A 23,337-nucleotide genomic window follows, 5' to 3' on the forward strand; every position below is an offset into this window, starting at 1 on the left:
TGGCACTCTGACTTGTATTATGTACAGTTGGTTTGATCTCATCATTAGAAATAAGTGTGAACTATTTTGAGTCGTTGTGTGTAGTATGCGATGACACCTGTGTTGTAGTTGTTTAACTTTTGCCTGCCTGTGTTTAGTGTTTTGAAACATAAGTGCATCACAGAGCACAGTATAATGAATTGCTTTAACAATACATCAAGCTCACTTCCAGCTTTTCAGTTTTTCTTAGAACATGTGCTATGTAGCATATGTGTACAGTGTGACTATATAAAGCAGGGTCCCAAATTTTGCGAAAATCAGCCATAATGTAGCACTATAATAAGTTAATTTAGTTTTTCCACTGTTGACTCCAGAAATATTAAGGCTACAATAAAAATTCCTCTTAATTTGTCTGTGGCTCAGAAATAAAATGGCTTTATATAGTTTTATTTCTGTTAGAAACAGTATACCATTCACTTCATTTACTGGGCAAGGCCCATCTTCTCTGAAGATCAATCTGAAAATGAGGATACAGATAATGTTTTGGTAAATTCCACTGACAGGAGACACACTTATTACATAACTCAATTGTTTTGTATATTGAAATATACCACATTTAGAAGACGTATGTGTTCTGTTCTGCACAATTTGGACATTTCTACCTTTTTCTGATGTGCTTGGCTCTGATTACTGTACTGTCGAATTGTTTTTGGACTTTTATAGAAACACAAGTTTACGAGACATATAAACATTTATTATCAGATAAATATAGAGCAGATACAAAAACGTGTTAGGAACTGTAATAGTACAAAGTGCACAAAAAAGTACAATCAGTATCGACTGTTCATCAGTAGGCACCAAATACATATTTTTCTCCAATATACATGTACACAACAAAATGGAGGCTGATTTTAAAACACACAAAAGAAATAGCAATAAATCAAACTGTAAATGACAATTCAGGAAATTTAGTTTAGGGCTAGTTTAGGGCTTTAGGGCTAGTGAAGTCTATAGGGCAATAAATCAAATCAAATCAAACACTAGGATTAAAACTGCCCACGGGTCTACAGAAACATGTCACTTTCAAGAAATACGTACAACTGTATGCAAACCTGATGCTCTCACTCTTGAAAACGACTCTAATAGTAAGTCTTAAAAAAATCTACTTCCACTGAAGAAGCTTCTGCTTTTTGGTTAAGGTGTTGATCTATATGTATATTTGACAGTTTAGAGAGAAAATCCGCTGATTTGAGTAACTTGTACCATGATCCAGCACATTTAGATGAGAGGTAGTTTGATGTGTTCATACACCACACTTTAAAATACAGCAACTCTTAACAACCAGAAAGGCAAGAGACACAAACACTCTAAACTAATGCTTTCCACTGGTTACACAGCCTTACAGAGTCAAGGACAATCCGGCTAGGTCATCCATCATCATCAAATATCTACAACTCCACATAATCTAAAGCTACAGAATGATCTTTGTGGATAGCCTGTGATTACATCATTGAACAGCACTGATTATACTCTATACATTCAGAGCATGTATTTACAGTAACATAAAACACCTATTTGCCAACCGTGCTGCATTCTTGGTGGGGTTTCTTATCTCGATCCTCATCTTGATATACACACCGATTCACCAATGGCAGATCTTGTGCTCTCATACAACAGACATCGAAAAATACATTTCAGATTGTGTGACTTTAGCCTAAATTACGCACGTCAAATACAACTAACCGCCTGTGAGAATGAGAAGGTGTAGCGTTTTGAATATTTGAGAGAAATGTTCCAGTGTGTGTTCAGATCTTGGACAGCAGGCCTGACTCTGGAGCGCTGGCTTTAATGATGTTCTGGATCTCCTTGAACTTCGGGTGCTCTTTATCGGCCACGAGCTGCAGCAGAACCGCCTCACTGGTGGTGATGATGGTCCCAGTGCGCGCCAGACGCTGGGGAACACACACACACAAGTGTTACATCTCTGCCCACACAGATTATATTATTTTAGTGGTCAAGCAGCAATAGTGTTGGAATAGATTACTGATGCACCAAAACAACATTTTCAACAAATCACAGAAGCCTTCCGGACTTCCCTTCAGTAGCAGATCAGAGATATTTAGTCCCGCACTCCACTGAGACACGTCATCAAGACACCAGCCGCTTCCAGGCTTTGATTAAAGATTTAAGAGCGCACATGAATTAAAAAAAAAATGACGTGTCGTGCACTGATAAATCATAATATAATGATAAAAAAAAAAAAGATTTTAAATATTTAAAAAAGAATGGTCAATGTTGATTTCATGGTGACTAAACGGTGGCTGTAATAAAAACTTGTTTTCATGATAGATTTATTCACACAAACATTACATAATAAAGACAACAGGTTGAGTAAAAATATAATAACTATGTAATAGATTTATATATCAACATGCTCCTCTTTAGATTTCCTCTTTTTTTAGCTGAGTATCGAGTTATGGACACTTTTCTGAGGTAAATGTAACGTTACATCACATATTGATTAGAAGCAGTTTTATCGACGTATTTCCGTGGTTGAAACACTGATTGATATATTAATATATTAGAAATCAATACTGTCAATCCGGCCGACATGTTTGTTTACCAGGTGTAGTTTATCCTCGTTGTGTGAAAGAAACAGACACAAGCCACATTTCCATTACCTTAGAAACTGCCAATTGAAAATACACCCAATGGAAACACGTCAATTGCGCAAAAACTCCCATATATCGCAAAACCGTTTTTACGCTCGCATGAGGTGGTTTTTCAAGCCATTCGAAAACCTGTAATGGTCACCTGACATAGATGGAGCGCTGTGTCTGGACAGAAGACGAGACAGAGTTCTTCATTAAACTCATAAAACACAAAAGAATTATGGGAATACTGGACTCTAAACAAAGAAATGCCACATTTGATGAAGATCGTGAAGCAGAACTGAGGGAGAATCACCCAGAAACTCCTGTATGAGACGCTCTCAGTATAAGGGGCTTTCCCTGCCAATGCTTACAATGCTGCTTGGATACACACCTACGTCTCCTTCCATTAATAGGGACTTTAAGCAACAGCTGCTGATAGAACGGCAACGGCAGCCGGAAGTAAACGGTTAACTGCCGTAGCTAAAGAGCGCAAAAATCACTAAGCAACAGTAAAGAGGACGGCATAGGGGATAATTTAATCATCAGACAAAATACAAAAAATAAACTGATTTTAAAAAGTAAGAGAAGGGTTGATTTGGGCATTTAATGATATACAGAAACGATTATAATGCCACATAACCTAAAACATAACATTAACTTTCTTTATCTGTCACGTAGTATCGACTACGGCAAATCAGCTGTTCTCCCGTTGTAGACGGTTACAATAGAACGTCGCGAAGTAGCAGTTAATGTCGCGCATGCGCAATAGAACGACAGAATGCCGTTGCCGTTCCACCAGAGGCTGTTGCTTAAAGTCCCTAATAATGGCTAGTGCGGCGGCTGAGATATACGTGAACCTACCAGCATACAGTGCCATGATTGTTGGAATGACTTATAGCGAGACAGAGGAAAAAATGGCGTTGATGGAAACCTTTCCCAATCGTTTTTTATCGACATTTAGAAAATATTGCAAAAGTTTTGCACAAATCTGTAATGGAAATGCGGCTCCAGTCAAAACATGCCGTCAGAGAAGCGCTACTTAAACATCATTGTTTCGGCTGAAACCGAAATAGTTTTGTTTGCTGAAATTTCAGTGCATCACTGGAATAGATGTTTATGATTTCTGCCCCAACAAATATTCACAAAACATGAAAGGAAGAGTTGAAATGATATTCAATACACCCAGACCTGCGGGCGTTCAGGGATTATTCTGAAAATGACCTTTCCTCTCTATGCACCATTTTCAACAGTGTCTAAAGATTACACATAAGCAGACAATCATCATATGCTGTAAACTTCTAAACGGTGCGTACAGATGTCATGATGAATAATACAGAGTTCATCATGCATCGAGTTGCACACGTTGTCAACACTTTCCAATTGATATTTGCACATTTGATATGCTGGCTTCCACTTCCCAGGATTGCTTAGGCGTCACTGACTCCTCCTCCTAAACCCGATGACCCATCTTACCTCCAGGGCAAACATCCGGTCCATCATGCTTCTGGAGGACGTGGCATCAGCAACAATGTGCACTTCAAAACCTCTTCCGATGAGATCCAGAGCGGTCTGCTGAATACACACGTGCGTCTGCAAGACACAAAGCACTCATTCAGAGTCTCCCGCCAGCCAGTTTGGGTTTCGTCCATGATCACACAGATCTCGGTGTGATCCGAGAGGACGGTACTGACCTCGACCCCGAACAGCACCACACTGCGGACTCCTGGAGCCTCCGCCAGGACGGCCTCCACCTCGGGAAGCACCATGGAGAACTTGGTCTTGGGAAACACCCGTTTGGCCCCGGTGAGGTCCAGCTCCTGCACGGTGCTGCCCAGGCCTTTGGGATACTGCTCCGACACCACCACGGGGACGCCCAGAAGACGAGCGCCCTGCAGCTGTGCACCGCACACACACAGATGTTCAGACACGGCCATCAAGTCACATTTATTTATATAGCGATTTATACAATACAGAGTGTTTCAAAGCAGCTTTACAGAGAGAACAGGAAAATAATGCAACAAAGTTTGTTTCTAGAAGAAAATAGCGTCACAGTCCAGTTGTAATAAGTAAGTAAGTAAGTGAAGAAAGACTACACGCCTGCACATATATATTCAAACGCGCATACCTATAGACTTAACACGTAACACGCCGTCAGCGTTCTCACAGGTTTGCGTTTTTGAAGTGTGCGCAGAGAGAACCTTTTTCCCCAAAATGTTCAGGGCTTGCACCTCGCAACCTGTTTCATGGTTTGGTTCTCGAGCCGCAGGCACTGCTGTTGTGCGAGTGAGCGGCCGGAGCGCATTAAGGGTTAGAGCGGTGTCGTGTTAGCGGCCCCCAAGTTAATAACTAATGATCTTTACAACAGAAGTGAATCGATCAAAACTAGCTTTAGCTGGACAATAACTTTATTCTAGAGCTGCTGTAAAGCCAAAACAATCTCTGTTACTGTAAGGAAATCAATCAAAGTTTTATTTGCCATTTGTAAGGCACAAAAGAATTTGTACACATACATAGGAATTGTACTGCATCACCCTTAGAGTCAAGAAAGAAAGTGCACCAGTGCTTACTAGCCATTTATACTAAATATCCCCTATTTATGTGAATTTGCCATTCGTCTCACTGCTGCTGGATAAAAGCTGTTATAAAAACGTGTTCTGTGTGTGATGATACTGTCCGCTCTTGTATGTCTCAGGCTATAGGATTTGTATCTGTGAATGCGCTGGATGATGAATGTCACTAAGTATGGACTGAGCTTTCTTCTTACAGCGCTCTAAATACAGTGTTGTTATGGGTGGGAGGTTAGTCCCAATGATTCTCTCTGCAGTCTTTATAATTCTTTGGAGAGACTTCTTCTCTGCCTGTGTAGCATTTCCAAACCACACGATGATGCCATATGTCAAGACACTCTCTATGAGTCCTCTATAGGCATGAGTAAGAGAGCACACCCCAAGCCCAGCCTTCTTTAAAAGCCTGATAAAATAAAGGCGTTTTTGAGCTTTCTTCACTGTGGTAACAGTGTTTGTAGTCCAGTTCAAGTTAGATGTCAAATGCAAGCCAAGGAATTTATGGCTATCGGCCCTCTCCACCACAGTACCCTTGATGGTGAGAGGCTGCAGAGGAGGGGTTTTCTTCCTGAAATCTATGACAAGCTCCCTGGTCTTGTCTATGTTGAGGAACAGGTCATTTTCCTCTCAATAGTCAATAGCTTGTTTTCATATGACGTCACGCCACTGCGTTGCCATGGCGCGAAATGCAAATGGAGGGCAGGAAGTGATTTGCTGTATTTAGAAAGCACTATAACAAACTCAAAATCCCTATATTTTGCGTCGTTTGTGGTTACTTAATTCGATCAAACCACGAGGAGTTTTTATCGTGTACCAAAAGTTGTTGTTCATAAGGGGGGAAAATGCAAGAAACTGACCGAAAAACTCCGGGAAAACGGCTAGCAAACCTACGTCTGCGGTCGGGAGGAGCCGAATGGGAAAATGCCCGTGTGTGCAGTGATCACTTCGTCAAATGGGGAGTTAATACAACTTAAGTGGCTATGTTTGAGTAACGTGTAACGTTTCCGAACTTTGTAAATTCAAAGTATGTCTGTAAGACGAGGTAGTTGCTGATATCTACCGCCTCGATGGCAGGAAAATCTTTCAATTCAGTTGAAGATCGCTCCTCTTCATACCGTAAGGATCACGTCCAACATATGTTTGATTTTTTGTTTATATCTTTCTCTTGTAATAGTGTGTAAAGTAGTACAGTACGGACTTTCCTCCATCTCGTCCATTGCGCTCTTCACTCCCTGCCCTCCATCTGAATTTCGCGCGTCATCATAATCACGTGACTGAAACCCAGCTATTATGTCATTGACCAGCTCCCTGTACCCTGTCTCGTCCCCACCCTTAATAAGGCCCAAGATGGTTGTGTCATCTGCATATTTGATGACGAGTGAGCTGTCCTGAGTGGAGACGCAGTCATGTGTGTACAGTGTATAGAGCTTTGGGCTGAGGCAACACCCTGTGCTAATTGTAATATTTCCTGATGTTATTGTTTTTGGCCTGTAATCTCCTATTATCACTGTAAAGCTGCTTTGAAACAGTTTTAAAAGCGCAATCTAATTGAGGGTGACTTGACTTGACTCTTCTAGAGTGCTTATTGGGCGCTCTAAGTTATGGTTTTCAGAGATCATGTGCTCATCTGAAAGATCAGCAGTATTACCAGCCTCTGGCCCACGCTGATGATGTCCCCGAAGTACTTGATGGCGGGTCTGAATCTCTCCTGCATGTCACAGCAGAAGAACACCGTGGAGGCCGGCGAGAGGTTTCCCAGCGCCGTGATCTGTGTGAAGACGGGCAACAGTGGAGGCATTATTACAACTCGGACATCTCATGATCCATCCGAGACCAATCAGCACTGAAGCGCTTCCAAATCATTTCTGCCGTGGCTTAAAAACAAGGACAGCAATGAAATCGCTAGCATCATGGAAAGAAGTACTTTTTTACAGTAATACGTCTAAGATGATCATTGTGGATGATTGGGAAACACTGGGATCATGGTCAGTTCATCATAAGGTCTTTCAGATTTATCTAACCAGGACAAGACTGTGTGAATATATTATGTGCATACCCCGACTCACATCATTACTATTGAGAATAAGGATTAAACCCTCAAGAGTTTAATCCTTATTCTCAATAGGATTTAGCAAAAAGAGTAAAACGTCTAGATGTATCAAATTAATTTATATATATATATATATATATATATATATATATTATATTCATTGTTTAGAGCATAAGGAACAAATGAAAAAAAAAAACATTTTGAAAAGATATTGTATTCATATGTTATGTCCTCTGTAGTGACAACAGGAGTTGTTTAAAAACTAAAGACATGGAATGACATGTTTAGGCAAAAACAGTGGGATATTTCCCCATTCACCGATACATGTTTAGGTTTCAGGGTTTTCTTTTAATCAGACTATATATAAAGATTATTCTCAACTATGTTATGAAATATATTATGGAATGAATTGATAAACCATTTTACTTTATGCAATATGTGGGTAAAAAAGCCATACATGTATTTTACAATACAGTGTAACTATAAACTGTATATAATTTGCATATGAATGTGTTCTTGGGGAGACATGTAATGAAAAAAGAAGTGTAATAATGGGGAGTTATAATTGAATGAATGGGCAACATTTCCATAATAATAGTTAATCATTCATAGTAATATTGATCTATAATTCCACTTGTTGTGTCTCTGGTAAACCTGCTGTAAGTCCTGGTGTCTCTACAGTGGACATTTATGAAATCAAGAAACATCATAACACTTTCCTGAGATGTTGATTTATGACAAGCAGTTTTAAAATGAGTCAGATTTAAATGATAAAATATAATCATTTTCCATAAGAGTGCCACATTTGATCACTAAATGAATGCCAGTCATGTTTAAAGGAGCTGTATGTAAGATTGTGGCCAAAACTGGTACTGCAATCACTTTCAAATTGCTGTAGAGCGGTGTATCCCCTCCCCCTCCCCCTCCCCCCTGACTCGAGGTTGCCAGATTGGCTGCAGGATCCAGCAGGAACGTGATGAGCTGCAGCTGTGGTAACTAGAGCAGAGCTGGCAACCCGGATGCCGCAACACTACTGACTTCGTGATTGGTCGATAGGTGGAGGGTGGAGCATCAGACCAAAACACAACATGACAACATCAACATCAGTTGAGGGCTGCAACTGCACTTTTTAAATGACAATATCCTGGCCAGACTACTGTTGTCAGTGATATAAGTATTTGAAATGTACATGATTTCTTAATGTCTAGTGACATATCAGGGCCATTTTATGATTAATTGAAATAAATTTCTTACATACAGCTCCTTTAAAGAGCAAGCAGAAGTTGTTGTCCTGGTGAAAGCTGTGAACAGTTGGTGTCTCTGAAAGCCCTGAATCTGCTCTTTACAGGACTAAGACCTGTGGCGTGTGTGTGTGCTGTCAGAGAACTACACTACAGTATAGTGTGTGTGCTGTCAGAGAAATACACTACAGTATAGTGTGTGTGCGGTCAGAGAAATACACTACAGTATAGTGTGTGTGCTGTTAGAGAAATACACTACAGTATAGTGTGTGTGCTGTCAGAGAAATACACTACAGTATAGTGTGTGTGCGGTCAGAGAAATACACTACAGTATAGTGTGTGTGCGGTCAGAGAAATACACTACAGTATAGTGTGTGTGCTGTTAGAGAAATACACTACAGTATAGTGTGTGTGCTGTCAGAGAAATACACTACAGTATAGTGTGTGTGCGGTCAGAGAAATACACTACAGTATAGTGTGTGTGCGGTCAGAGAAATACACTACAGTATAGTGTGTGTGCGGTCAGAGAAATACACTACAGTATAGTGTGTGTGCGGTCAGAGAAATACACTACAGTATAGTGTGTGTGCGGTCAGAGAAATACACTACAGTATAGTGTGTGTGCGGTCAGAGAAATACACTACAGTATAGTGTGTGTGCGGTCAGAGAAATACACTACAGTATAGTGTGTGTGCGGTCAGAGAAATACACTACAGTATAGTGTGTGTGCGGTCAGAGAAATACACTACAGTATAGTGTGTGTGCTGTCAGAGAACTACACTACAGTATAGTGTGTGTGCTGTCAGAGAAATACACTACAGTATAGTGTGTGTGCTGTCAGAGAAATACACTACAGTATAGTGTGTGTGCTGTCAGAGAAATACACTACAGTATAGTGTGTGTGCGGTCAGAGAACTACACTACAGTATAGTGTGTGTGCGGTCAGAGAAATACACTACAGTATAGTGTGTGTGCGGTCAGAGAAATACACTACAGTATAGTGTGTGTGCTGTTAGAGAAATACACTACAGTATAGTGTGTGTGCTGTCAGAGAAATACACTACAGTATAGTGTGTGTGCTGTCAGAGAAATACACTACAGTATAGTGTGTGTGCGGTCAGAGAAATACACTACAGTATAGTGTGTGTGCTGTCAGAGAAATACACTACAGTATAGTGTGTGTGCTGTCAGAGAAATACACTACAGTATAGTGTGTGTGCTGTCAGAGAAATACACTACAGTATAGTGTGTGTGCGGTCAGAGAAATACACTACAGTATAGTGTGTGTGCTGTCAGAGAAATACACTACAGTATAGTGTGTGTGCGGTCAGAGAAATACACTACAGTATAGTGTGTGTGCTGTTAGAGAAATACACTACAGTATAGTGTGTGTGCGGTCAGAGAAATACACTACAGTATAGTGTGTGTGCTGTCAGAGAAATACACTACAGTATAGTGTGTGTGCGGTCAGAGAAATACACTACAGTATAGTGTGTGTGCTGTTAGAGAAATACACTACAGTATAGTGTGTGTGCGGTCAGAGAAATACACTACAGTATAGTGTGTGTGCGGTCAGAGAAATACACTACAGTATAGTGTGTGTGCGGTCAGAGAAATACACTACAGTATAGTGTGTGTGCTGTCAGAGAAATACACTACAGTATAGTGTGTGTGCTGTTAGAGAAATACACTACAGTATAGTGTGTGTGCGGTCAGAGAAATACACTACAGTATAGTGTGTGTGCTGTTAGAGAAATACACTACAGTATAGTGTGTGTGCGGTCAGAGAAATACACTACAGTATAGTGTGTGTGCTGTCAGAGAAATACACTACAGTATAGTGTGTGTGCGGTCAGAGAAATACACTACAGTATAGTGTGTGTGCTGTTAGAGAAATACACTACAGTATAGTGTGTGTGCGGTCAGAGAAATACACTACAGTATAGTGTGTGTGCGGTCAGAGAAATACACTACAGTATAGTGTGTGTGCGGTCAGAGAAATACACTACAGTATAGTGTGTGTGCTGTCAGAGAAATACACTACAGTATAGTGTGTGTGCTGTTAGAGAAATACACTACAGTATAGTGTGTGTGCGGTCAGAGAAATACACTACAGTATAGTGTGTGTGCGGTCAGAGAAATACACTACAGTATAGTGTGTGTGCTGTTAGAGAAATACACTACAGTATAGTGTGTGTGCGGTCAGAGAAATACACTACAGTATAGTGTGTGTGCGGTCAGAGAAATACACTACAGTATAGTGTGTGTGCGGTCAGAGAAATACACTACAGTATAGTGTGTGTGCTGTCAGAGAAATACACTACAGTATAGTGTGTGTGCTGTCAGAGAAATACACTACAGTATAGTGTGTGTGCTGTTAGAGAAATACACTACAGTATAGTGTGTGTGCGGTCAGAGAAATACACTACAGTATAGTGTGTGTGCTGTCAGAGAAATACACTACAGTATAGTGTGTGTGCTGTTAGAGAAATACACTACAGTATAGTGTGTGTGCTGTCAGAGAAATACACTACAGTATAGTGTGTGTGCTGTCAGAGAAATACACTACAGTATAGTGTGTGTGCTGTTAGAGAAATACACTACAGTATAGTGTGTGTGCGGTCAGAGAAATACACTACAGTATAGTGTGTGTGCTGTCAGAGAAATACACTACAGTATAGTGTGTGTGCTGTTAGAGAAATACACTACAGTATAGTGTGTGTGCTGTCAGAGAAATACACTACAGTATAGTGTGTGTGCTGTTAGAGAAATACACTACAGTATAGTGTGTGTGCGGTCAGAGAAATACACTACAGTATAGTGTGTGTGCGGTCAGAGAAATACACTACAGTATAGTGTGTGTGCGGTCAGAGAAATACACTACAGTATAGTGTGTGTGCTGTCAGAGAAATACACTACAGTATAGTGTGTGTGCTGTTAGAGAAATACACTACAGTATAGTGTGTGTGCTGTCAGAGAAATACACTACAGTATAGTGTGTGTGCGGTCAGAGAAATACACTACAGTATAGTGTGTGTGCGGTCAGAGAAATACACTACAGTATAGTGTGTGTGCGGTCAGAGAAATACACTACAGTATAGTGTGTGTGCTGTCAGAGAAATACACTACAGTATAGTGTGTGTGCTGTCAGAGAAATACACTACAGTATAGTGTGTGTGCTGTCAGAGAAATACACTACAGTATAGTGTGTGTGCGGTCAGAGAAATACACTACAGTATAGTGTGTGTGCGGTCAGAGAAATACACTACAGTATAGTGTGTGTGCGGTCAGAGAAATACACTACAGTATAGTGTGTGTGCGGTCAGAGAAATACACTACAGTATAGTGTGTGTGCGGTCAGAGAAATACACTACAGTGTGTGTGCTGTCAGAGAAATACACAACAGTATAGTGTGTGTGCGGTCAGAGAAATACACTACAGTATAGTGTGTGTGCTGTCAGAGAAATACACTACAGTATAGTGTGTGTGCTGTCAGAGAAATACACTACAGTATAGTGTGTGTGCGGTCAGATAAATACACCACAGTATAGTGTGTGTGCGGTCAGAGAAATACACCACAGTATAGTGTGTGTGCTGTCAGAGAAATACACTACAGTATAGTGTGTGTGCGGTCAGAGAAATACACCACAGTATAGTGTGTGTGCGGTCAGAGAAATACACCACAGTATAGTGTGTGTGCTGTCAGAGAAATACACTACAGTATAGTGTGTGTGCGGTCAGAGAAATACACTACAGTATAGTGTGTGTGCGGTCAGAGAAATACACTACAGTATAGTGTGTGTGCGGTCAGAGAAATACACTACAGTATAGTGTGTGTGCTGTCAGAGAAATACACTACAGTATAGTGTGTGTGCGGTCAGAGAAATACACCACAGTATAGTGTGTGTGCGGTCAGAGAAATACACTACAGTATAGTGTGTGTGCGGTCAGAGAAATACACTACAGTATAGTGTGTGTGCTGTCAGAGAAATACACTACAGTATAGTGTGTGTGCTGTTAGAGAAATACACTACAGTATAGTGTGTGTGCTGTCAGAGAAATACACTACAGTATAGTGTGTGTGCGGTCAGAGAAATACACTACAGTATAGTGTGTGTGCGGTCAGAGAAATACACTACAGTATAGTGTGTGTGCTGTCAGAGAAATACACTACAGTATAGTGTGTGTGCGGTCAGAGAAATACACTACAGTATAGTGTGTGTGCTGTCAGAGAAATACACTACAGTATAGTGTGTGTGCTGTCAGAGAAATACACTACAGTATAGTGTGTGTGCTGTCAGAGAAATACACTACAGTATAGTGTGTGTGCTGTCAGAGAAATACACTACAGTATAGTGTGTGTGCTGTCAGAGAAATACACTACAGTATAGTGTGTGTGCTGTCAGAGAAATACACTACAGTATAGTGTGTGTGCGGTCAGAGAAATACACTACAGTATAGTGTGTGTGCTGTCAGAGAAATACACTACAGTATAGTGTGTGTGCTGTCAGAGAAATACACTACAGTATAGTGTGTGTGCGGTCAGAGAAATACACTACAGTATAGTGTGTGTGCGGTCAGAGAAATACACTACAGTATAGTGTGTGTGCGGTCAGAGAAATACACTACAGTATAGTGTGTGTGCGGTCAGAGAAATACACTACAGTATAGTGTGTGTGCGGTCAGAGAAATACACTACAGTGTGTGTGCTGTCAGAGAAATACACAACAGTATAGTGTGTGTGCGGTCAGAGAAATACACTACAGTATAGTGTGTGTGCTGTCAGAGAAATACACTACAGTATAGTGTGTGTGCTGTCAGAGAAATACACTACAGTATAGTGTGTGTGCGGTCAGATAAATACACCACAGTATAGTGTGTGTGCGGTCAGAGAAATACACCACAGTATAGTGTGTGTGCTGTCAGAGAAATACACTACAGTATAGTGTGTGTGCGGTCAGAGAAATACACCACAGTATAGTGTGTGTGCGGTCAGAGAAATACACCACAGTATAGTGTGTGTGCGGTCAGAGAAATACACTACAGTATAGTGTGTGTGCTGTCAGAGAAATACACTACAGTATAGTGTGTGTGCGGTCAGAGAAATACACTACAGTATAGTGTGTGTGCGGTCAGAGAAATACACTACAGTATAGTGTGTGTGCTGTCAGAGAAATACACTACAGTATAGTGTGTGTGCGGTCAGAGAAATACACCACAGTATAGTGTGTGTGCGGTCAGAGAAATACACTACAGTATAGTGTGTGTGCGGTCAGAGAAATACACCACAGTATAGTGTGTGTGCTGTCAGAGAAATACACTACAGTATAGTGTGTGTGCGGTCAGAGAAATACACTACAGTATAGTGTGTGTGCGGTCAGAGAAATACACTACAGTATAGTGTGTGTGCGGTCAGAGAAATACACTACAGTATAGTGTGTGTGCGGTCAGAGAAATACACTACAGTATAGTGTGTGTGCGGTCAGAGAAATACACTACAGTATAGTGTGTGTGCTGTCAGAGAAATACACTACAGTATAGTGTGTGTGCGGTCAGAGAAATACACCACAGTATAGTGTGTGTGCGGTCAGAGAAATACACTACAGTATAGTGTGTGTGCGGTCAGAGAAATACACCACAGTATAGTGTGTGTGCTGTCAGAGAAATACACTACAGTATAGTGTGTGTGCTGTCAGAGAAATACACCACAGTATAGTGTGTGTGCGGTCAGAGAAATACACCACAGTATAGTGTGTGTGCTGTCAGAGAAATACACTACAGTATAGTGTGTGTGCGGTCAGAGAAATACACTACAGTATAGTGTGTGTGCGGTCAGAGAAATACACTACAGTATAGTGTGTCTGCGGTCAGAGAAATACACTACAGTATAGTGTGTGTGCGGTCAGAGAAATACACTACAGTATAGTGTGTGTGCGGTCAGAGAAATACACTACAGTATAGTGTGTGTGCGGTCAGAGAAATACACTACAGTATAGTGTGTGTGCGGTCAGAGAAATACACTACAGTATAGTGTGTGTGCGGTCAGAGAAATACACTACAGTATAGTGTGTGTGCTGTCAGAGAAATACACTACAGTATAGTGTGTGTGCTGTCAGAGAAATACACTACAGTATAGTGTGTGTGCTGTCAGAGAAATACACTACAGTATAGTGTGTGTGCTGTCAGAGAACTACACTACAGTATAGTGTGTGTGCGGTCAGAGAAATACACCACAGTATAGTGTGTGTGCGGTCAGAGAAATACACTACAGTATAGTGTGTGTGCGGTCAGAGAAATACACCACAGTATAGTGTGTGTGCTGTCAGAGAAATACACTACAGTATAGTGTGTGTGCTGTCAGAGAAATACACTACAGTATAGTGTGTGTGCGGTCAGAGAAATACACTACAGTATAGTGTGTGTGCGGTCAGAGAAATACACTACAGTATAGTGTGTGTGCTGTCAGAGAAATACACTACAGTATAGTGTGTGTGCGGTCAGAGAAATACACTACAGTATAGTGTGTGTGCTGTCAGAGAAATACACTACAGTATAGTGTGTGTGCTGTTAGAGAAATACACTACAGTATAGTGTGTGTGCGGTCAGAGAAATACACTACAGTATAGTGTGTGTGCTGTTAGAGAAATACACTACAGTATAGTGTGTGTGCTGTTAGAGAAATACACTACAGTATAGTGTGTGTGCGGTCAGAGAAATACACTACAGTATAGTGTGTGTGCTGTCAGAGAAATACACTACAGTATAGTGTGTGTGCGGTCAGAGAAATACACTACAGTATAGTGTGTGTGCGGTCAGAGAAATACACTACAGTATAGTGTGTGTGCGGTCAGAGAAATACACTACAGTATAGTGTGTGTGCTGTCAGAGAAATACACTACAGTATAGTGTGTGTGCGGTCAGAGAAATACACTACAGTATAGTGTGTGTGCGGTCAGAGAAATACACTACAGTATAGTGTGTGTGCTGTCAGAGAAATACACTACAGTATAGTGTGTGTGCGGTCAGAGAAATACACTACAGTATAGTGTGTGTGCTGTCAGAGAAATACACTACAGTATAGTGTGTGTGCGGTCAGAGAAATACACTACAGTATAGTGTGTGTGCGGTCAGAGAAATACACTACAGTATAGTGTGTGTGCGGTCAGAGAAATACACTACAGTATAGTGTGTGTGCGGTCAGAGAAATACACTACAGTATAGTGTGTGTGCTGTCAGAGAAATACACTACAGTATAGTGTGTGTGCTGTCAGAGAAATACACTACAGTATAGTGTGTGTGCGGTCAGAGAAATACACTACAGTATAGTGTGTGTGCGGTCAGAGAAATACACTACAGTATAGTGTGTGTGCTGTCAGAGAAATACACTACAGTATAGTGTGTGTGCGGTCAGAGAAATACACTACAGTATAGTGTGTGTGCTGTCAGAGAAATACACTACAGTATAGTGTGTGTGCTGTCAGAGAAATACACTACAGTATAGTGTGTGTGCTGTCAGAGAAATACACTACAGTATAGTGTGTGTGCTGTCAGAGAAATACACTACAGTATAGTGTGTGTGCTGTCAGAGAAATACACTACAGTATAGTGTGTGTGCGGTCAGAGAAATACACTACAGTATAGTGTGTGTGCTGTCAGAGAAATACACTACAGTATAGTGTGTGTGCGGTCAGAGAAATACACTACAGTATAGTGTGTGTGCGGTCAGAGAAATACACTACAGTATAGTGTGTGTGCTGTCAGAGAAATACACTACAGTATAGTGTGTGTGCTGTCAGAGAAATACACTACAGTATAGTGTGTGTGCGGTCAGAGAAATACACTACAGTATAGTGTGTGTGCGGTCAGAGAAATACACTACAGTATAGTGTGTGTGCTGTCAGAGAAATACACTACAGTATAGTGTGTGTGCTGTCAGAGAAATACACTACAGTATAGTGTGTGTGCGGTCAGAGAAATACACTACAGTATAGTGTGTGTGCTGTTAGAGAAATACACTACAGTATAGTGTGTGTGCGGTCAGAGAAATACACTACAGTATAGTGTGTGTGCGGTCAGAGAAATACACTACAGTATAGTGTGTGTGCTGTCAGAGAAATACACTACAGTATAGTGTGTGTGCGGTCAGAGAAATACACTACAGTATAGTGTGTGTGCTGTTAGAGAAATACACTACAGTATAGTGTGTGTGCGGTCAGAGAAATACACTACAGTATAGTGTGTGTGCGGTCAGAGAAATACACTACAGTATAGTGTGTGTGCGGTCAGAGAACTACACTACAGTATAGTGTGTGTGCGGTCAGAGAAATACACTACAGTATAGTGTGTGTGCTGTCAGAGAAATACACTACAGTATAGTGTGTGTGCTGTCAGAGAAATACACTACAGTATAGTGTGTGTGCTGTCAGAGAAATACACTACAGTATAGTGTGTGTGCTGTCAGAGAAATACACTACAGTATAGTGTGTGTGCGGTCAGAGAAATACACTACAGTATAGTGTGTGTGCTGTCAGAGAAATACACTACAGTATAGTGTGTGTGCTGTCAGAGAAATACACTACAGTATAGTGTGTGTGCGGTCAGAGAAATACACTACAGTATAGTGTGTGTGCGGTCAGAGAAATACACTACAGTATAGTGTGTGTGCGGTCAGAGAAATACACTACAGTATAGTGTGTGTGCGGTCAGAGAAATACACTACAGTATAGTGTGTGTGCGGTCAGAGAAATACACTACAGTATAGTGTGTGTGCGGTCAGAGAAATACACTACAGTATAGTGTGTGTGCTGTCAGAGAAATACACTACAGTATAGTGTGTGTGCGGTCAGAGAAATACACTACAGTATAGTGTGTGTGCTGTCAGAGAAATACACTACAGTATAGTGTGTGTGCTGTCAGAGAAATACACTACAGTATAGTGTGTGTGCGGTCAGAGAAATACACTACAGTATAGTGTGTGTGCTGTTAGAGAAATACACTACAGTATAGTGTGTGTGCGGTCAGAGAAATACACTACAGTATAGTGTGTGTGCGGTCAGAGAAATACACTACAGTATAGTGTGTGTGCGGTCAGAGAACTACACTACAGTATAGTGTGTGTGCTGTCAGAGAAATACACTACAGTATAGTGTGTGTGCGGTCAGAGAAATACACTACAGTATAGTGTGTGTGCTGTTAGAGAAATACACTACAGTATAGTGTGTGTGCGGTCAGAGAAATACACTACAGTATAGTGTGTGTGCGGTCAGAGAACTACACTACAGTATAGTGTGTGTGCTGTCAGAGAAATACACTACAGTATAGTGTGTGTGCTGTCAGAGAAATACACTACAGTATAGTGTGTGTGCGGTCAGAGAAATACACTACAGTATAGTGTGTGTGCTGTCAGAGAAATACACTACAGTATAGTGTGTGTGCGGTCAGAGAAACACACTACAGTATAGTGTGTGTGCGGTCAGAGAAATACACTACAGTATAGTGTGTGTGCTGTCAGAGAAATACACTACAGTATAGTGTGTGTGCGGTCAGAGAAATACACTACAGTATAGTGTGTGTGCGGTCAGAGAAATACACTACAGTATAGTGTGTGTGCTGTCAGAGAAATACACTACAGTATAGTGTGTGTGCTGTCAGAGAAATACACTACAGTATAGTGTGTGTGCGGTCAGAGAAATACACTACAGTATAGTGTGTGTGCGGTCAGAGAAATACACTACAGTATAGTGTGTGTGCTGTCAGAGAAATACACTACAGTATAGTGTGTGTGCGGTCAGAGAAATACACTACAGTATAGTGTGTGTGCTGTCAGAGAAATACACTACAGTATAGTGTGTGTGCTGTCAGAGAAATACACTACAGTATAGTGTGTGTGCTGTCAGAGAAATACACTACAGTATAGTGTGTGTGCTGTCAGAGAAATACACTACAGTATAGTGTGTGTGCTGTCAGAGAAATACACTACAGTATAGTGTGTGTGCTGTCAGAGAAATACACTACAGTATAGTGTGTGTGCTGTCAGAGAAATACACTACAGTATAGTGTGTGTGCTGTCAGAGAAATACACTACAGTATAGTGTGTGTGCTGTTAGAGAAATACACTACAGTATAGTGTGTGTGCGGTCAGAGAAATACACTACAGTATAGTGTGTGTGCTGTTAGAGAAATACACTACAGTATAGTGTGTGTGCGGTCAGAGAAATACACTACAGTATAGTGTGTGTGCTGTTAGAGAAATACACTACAGTATAGTGTGTTTGTCAGAGAAATACACTACAGTATAGTGTGTGTGCGGTCAGAGAAATACACTACAGTATAGTGTGTGTGCTGTCAGAGAAATACACTACAGTATAGTGTGTGTGCTGTCAGAGAAATACACTACAGTATAGTGTGTGTGCTGTTAGAGAAATACACTACAGTATAGTGTGTGTGCTGTCAGAGAAATACACTACAGTATAGTGTGTGTGCTGTCAGAGAAATACACTACAGTATAGTGTGTGTGCTGTCAGAGAAATACACTACAGTATAGTGTGTGTGCTGTCAGAGAAATACACTACAGTATAGTGTGTGTGCTGTCAGAGAAATACACTACAGTATAGTGTGTGTGCGGTCAGAGAAATACACCACAGTATAGTGTGTGTGCTGTCAGAGAAATACACTACAGTATAGTGTGTGTGCGGTCAGAGAAATACACCACAGTATAGTGTGTGTGCTGTCAGAGAAATACACTACAGTATAGTGTGTGTGCGGTCAGAGAAATACACTACAGTATAGTGTGTGTGCGGTCAGAGAAATACACTACAGTATAGTGTGTGTGCTGTCAGAGAAATACACTACAGTATAGTGTGTGTGCTGTCAGAGAAATACACTACAGTATAGTGTGTGTGCTGTCAGAGAAATACACTACAGTATAGTGTGTGTGCGGTCAGAGAAATACACTACAGTATAGTGTGTGTGCTGTCAGAGAAATACACTACAGTATAGTGTGTGTGCGGTCAGAGAAATACACTACAGTATAGTGTGTGTGCGGTCAGAGAAATACACTACAGTATAGTGTGTGTGCTGTTAGAGAAATACACTACAGTGTGTGTGCTGTCAGAGAAATACACTACAGTATAGTGTGTGTGCTGTCAGAGAAATACACTACAGTATAGTGTGTGTGCGGTCAGAGAAATACACTACAGTATAGTGTGTGTGCGGTCAGAGAAATACACTACAGTATAGTGTGTGTGCGGTCAGAGAAATACACTACAGTATAGTGTGTGTGCTGTCAGAGAAATACACTACAGTATAGTGTGTGTGCGGTCAGAGAAATACACTACAGTATAGTGTGTGTGCTGTCAGAGAAATACACTACAGTATAGTGTGTGTGCTGTCAGAGAAATACACTACAGTATAGTGTGTGTGCTGTCAGAGAAATACACTACAGTATAGTGTGTGTGCGGTCAGAGAAATACACTACAGTATAGTGTGTGTGCTGTCAGAGAAATACACTACAGTATAGTGTGTGTGCGGTCAGAGAAATACACTACAGTATAGTGTGTGTGCTGTCAGAGAAATACACTACAGTATAGTGTGTGTGCTGTTAGAGAAATACACTACAGTATAGTGTGTGTGCGGTCAGAGAAATACACTACAGTATAGTGTGTGTGCTGTTAGAGAAATACACTACAGTATAGTGTGTGTGCGGTCAGAGAAATACACTACAGTATAGTGTGTGTGCTGTTAGAGAAATACACTACAGTATAGTGTGTGTGCTGTTAGAGAAATACACTACAGTGTGTGTGCTGTCAGAGAAATACACTACAGTATAGTGTGTGTGCTGTCAGAGAAATACACTACAGTATAGTGTGTGTGCTGTCAGAGAAATACACTACAGTATAGTGTGTGTGCTGTCAGAGAAATACACTACAGTATAGTGTGTGTGCTGTCAGAGAAATACACTACAGTATAGTGTGTGTGCGGTCAGAGAAATACACTACAGTATAGTGTGTGTGCTGTCAGAGAAATACACTACAGTATAGTGTGTGTGCTGTCAGAGAAATACACTACAGTATAGTGTGTGTGCGGTCAGAGAAATACACTACAGTATAGTGTGTGTGCGGTCAGAGAAATACACTACAGTATAGTGTGTGTGCTGTTAGAGAAATACACTACAGTATAGTGTGTGTGCTGTCAGAGAAATACACTACAGTATAGTGTGTGTGCTGTCAGAGAAATACACTACAGTATAGTGTGTGTGCGGTCAGAGAAATACACTACAGTATAGTGTGTGTGCTGTTAGAGAAATACACTACAGTATAGTGTGTGTGCGGTCAGAGAAATACACTACAGTATAGTGTGTGTGCTGTTAGAGAAATACACTACAGTATAGTGTGTGTGCTGTTAGAGAAATACACTACAGTGTGTGTGCTGTCAGAGAAATACACTACAGTATAGTGTGTGTGCTGTCAGAGAAATACACTACAGTATAGTGTGTGTGCTGTCAGAGAAATACACTACAGTATAGTGTGTGTGCTGTCAGAGAAATACACTACAGTATTGTATCCGCCCAGGAAAGAGCTTCAGTTCGCTTTGTGTTTTGGTAAACACGGTCAGTGTTTATCATTGAAACAACACAGGCCTTCTTACACACAAATAACAAACGACAGATCCCAGTCTATAAGAGAAAAGCCCACTTATATAATATTCATCCATCCATGCACATGATGATCATCACCTGAATTTCACATCACTCGTGTTTTCTGAAACATTACTTTAATTTTACTGGCCAACACATTAGACATGGCTGTGTTAATACGGCACATTTATATAAACATAAACAAATGCATGACGCAACAGCCACACGATATCATGAAAATATTGAAGAAAAAAAAAAGTGTTTTGTTTTTACGTCAAGCTCATTCAAACAAAGTTTGACAAACTGAATCATTTCCGCCCATACGCGCTACATGTCGATATGACATTTTCACAGAACAACACGTCACATAATAAAGGGATATTATTATTCATACAGGTCATGTGTGAAATATGAGCTTACATCCATCTGCAGAGGTAATAATCTCAGCCGACATTTCTCTGAGACCACGAATCCCTTCGGTAAATCAATGTACTGACCCCATTCCTCCGAGAAATACTGAAGCACCAGTTTACGATGAACATCGATCTGACGCCCGTAGATGGACAGAAACTTCTGGATGAGCACTTCATATCCCGAGCCCACGGGCACAGACGAGGGCCGAGAGGACACGGAGAAGGAGAATAACACCGGGACCTGCTGGCTATTGCTGCTGTGTGTGTCCGCCATGATCCTGTGAATCAAGAGTGATGTCCGACTCACAAATGAATTGTTCTTAAGAACCGATTCATAAGAACCGAGCTCATAAAGTTGTGAACTGGTCTTATGTAGGTTTAAAAATTAAATGTGTTTGTTTGGCATAATTGGATATAAATAAAAATAAACATGTTATGCTACTAAAGATGCAAAGACAATATCTGCTTGTGTTAGGCTCCTTTCCTCTGTATTTTTATCAGTTTGTGAATTGAACACAGGGAATTGGCACAGGAACGCAATGTCTGTGTTGTAAACCTGTAATAGTGGTGGTTGTAGCATGTCAAAAGTCCAAACAAAGTGCACTAACGTCCAGTGTGATGACTGAAACCAATCGAATCTTTTTAATGAATCATTGAAACGAACAGTTCGAAAGAAGCGATTCGTTAAAATTCCTCTGATATGAAATGAAAGTGACATCTCTTTAAAATCACCCTTGCTTAAACAATCATTACTTCCTGCTTGACCTTTAAATTTAGCATGTATCCAACTTGTCATCCCCCCAAAGCGTGTGTTCTCTTCAGAGTGTGTAAAACCTGGACTGGAAAAACTAAAGACCCTCTGTGGTGAAAACTGAAAAGCAAGTTTTGAATATTGTTTATATGCCTACGTTGTGTTTTTAATATGCTAAAGACAAACCATGTGCAAATTAATCAGACAAACACACCATTGCCAAGTATTTTCTCTTAAATCTGCAGTGAACCTGCAGTCTCAAAGTGAGAGCATTAGTTTGACTGAGGCACTTTGTGAACATGAATATCTGGCAATGGTCTCTGGCCTCTCTGAGTGATGGAGTGGAACCCCAAATGATAAAATGCATAATTCATTATCAGTTTTATTATGAATTGAAATTCTTGCAAACATAGTCAATGTTAAAATTACAGACAATATAGTCCTGACATGGCTTTCTTTCTCAGTATCATGGCATCATTATAAACAGCTCATAGATGATGATATACACTGCTGTGAAAATAAGCTTCACAAAGATGATGAACAGGAATTGCTTGTTTCCAGCCACAGTCTATTGAAGTCAAATTCAATCCTTCTTTTCTCTTGATAAAGAAATGTGAGCAAAACCGTTACACGTTTGAAATGAGTGATGCTTTGCTGTCTTTTTCTTGCATTGGTTTCTGACATGCTTTTCACCATACATTGAAAACGTGAATGCATGTAAACAAAATTTTCATTTACTATAACATAATTAGGTTAATAAAACTGATTGACATCATTGCATATATTTTTCACTTCAGTAAGTGAAGAAAAAAAATATTTTAAATATAATTCACAGTGAATCTCAAATGTTTCAACCCTGTTTAACAAGACTAAAACAAAATAATAATCAACCAAAAAGAAGAAAATCTTCACTTTCTATGATGCTCAGAACTATAGCAAAAAAATTAAAAATACAAATACAGTTCGAGTCACAGTCAGACTTAGTCTGTGTATTTGAAGTATTCACAGTGCATGTGTATATTACACATAATTATAACATTACACATCAACA

At 40.5% G+C, this 23,337-nt stretch overlaps 1 protein-coding gene across 1 annotated transcript; it reads right to left on the bottom strand.

Moving 5' to 3' along the window:
• Positions 1-1,417: 1,417 nt before the first annotated feature.
• On the bottom strand, positions 1,418-21,842 carry isoc1 (isochorismatase domain containing 1). Its single transcript, XM_056265579.1, has 5 exons — positions 21,543-21,842; positions 6,846-6,965; positions 4,325-4,528; positions 4,107-4,223; positions 1,418-1,931 (listed from the first exon to the last, which is right to left on the bottom strand). Exons 1-5 carry the CDS (start codon positions 21,807-21,809, stop codon positions 1,785-1,787), a joined length of 855 nt encoding a protein of 284 aa, XP_056121554.1. The 5' UTR covers positions 21,810-21,842; the 3' UTR covers positions 1,418-1,784.
• Between the last annotated feature and the right edge of the window lie 1,495 nt (positions 21,843-23,337).

The sequence above is a fragment of the Rhinichthys klamathensis genome, unplaced genomic scaffold, assembly GCF_029890125.1.
Source record: "Rhinichthys klamathensis goyatoka isolate OS25496 unplaced genomic scaffold, OSU_Roscu_1.1 h1tg000236l_1, whole genome shotgun sequence".
Lineage (NCBI taxonomy): Eukaryota > Metazoa > Chordata > Actinopteri > Cypriniformes > Leuciscidae > Rhinichthys > Rhinichthys klamathensis.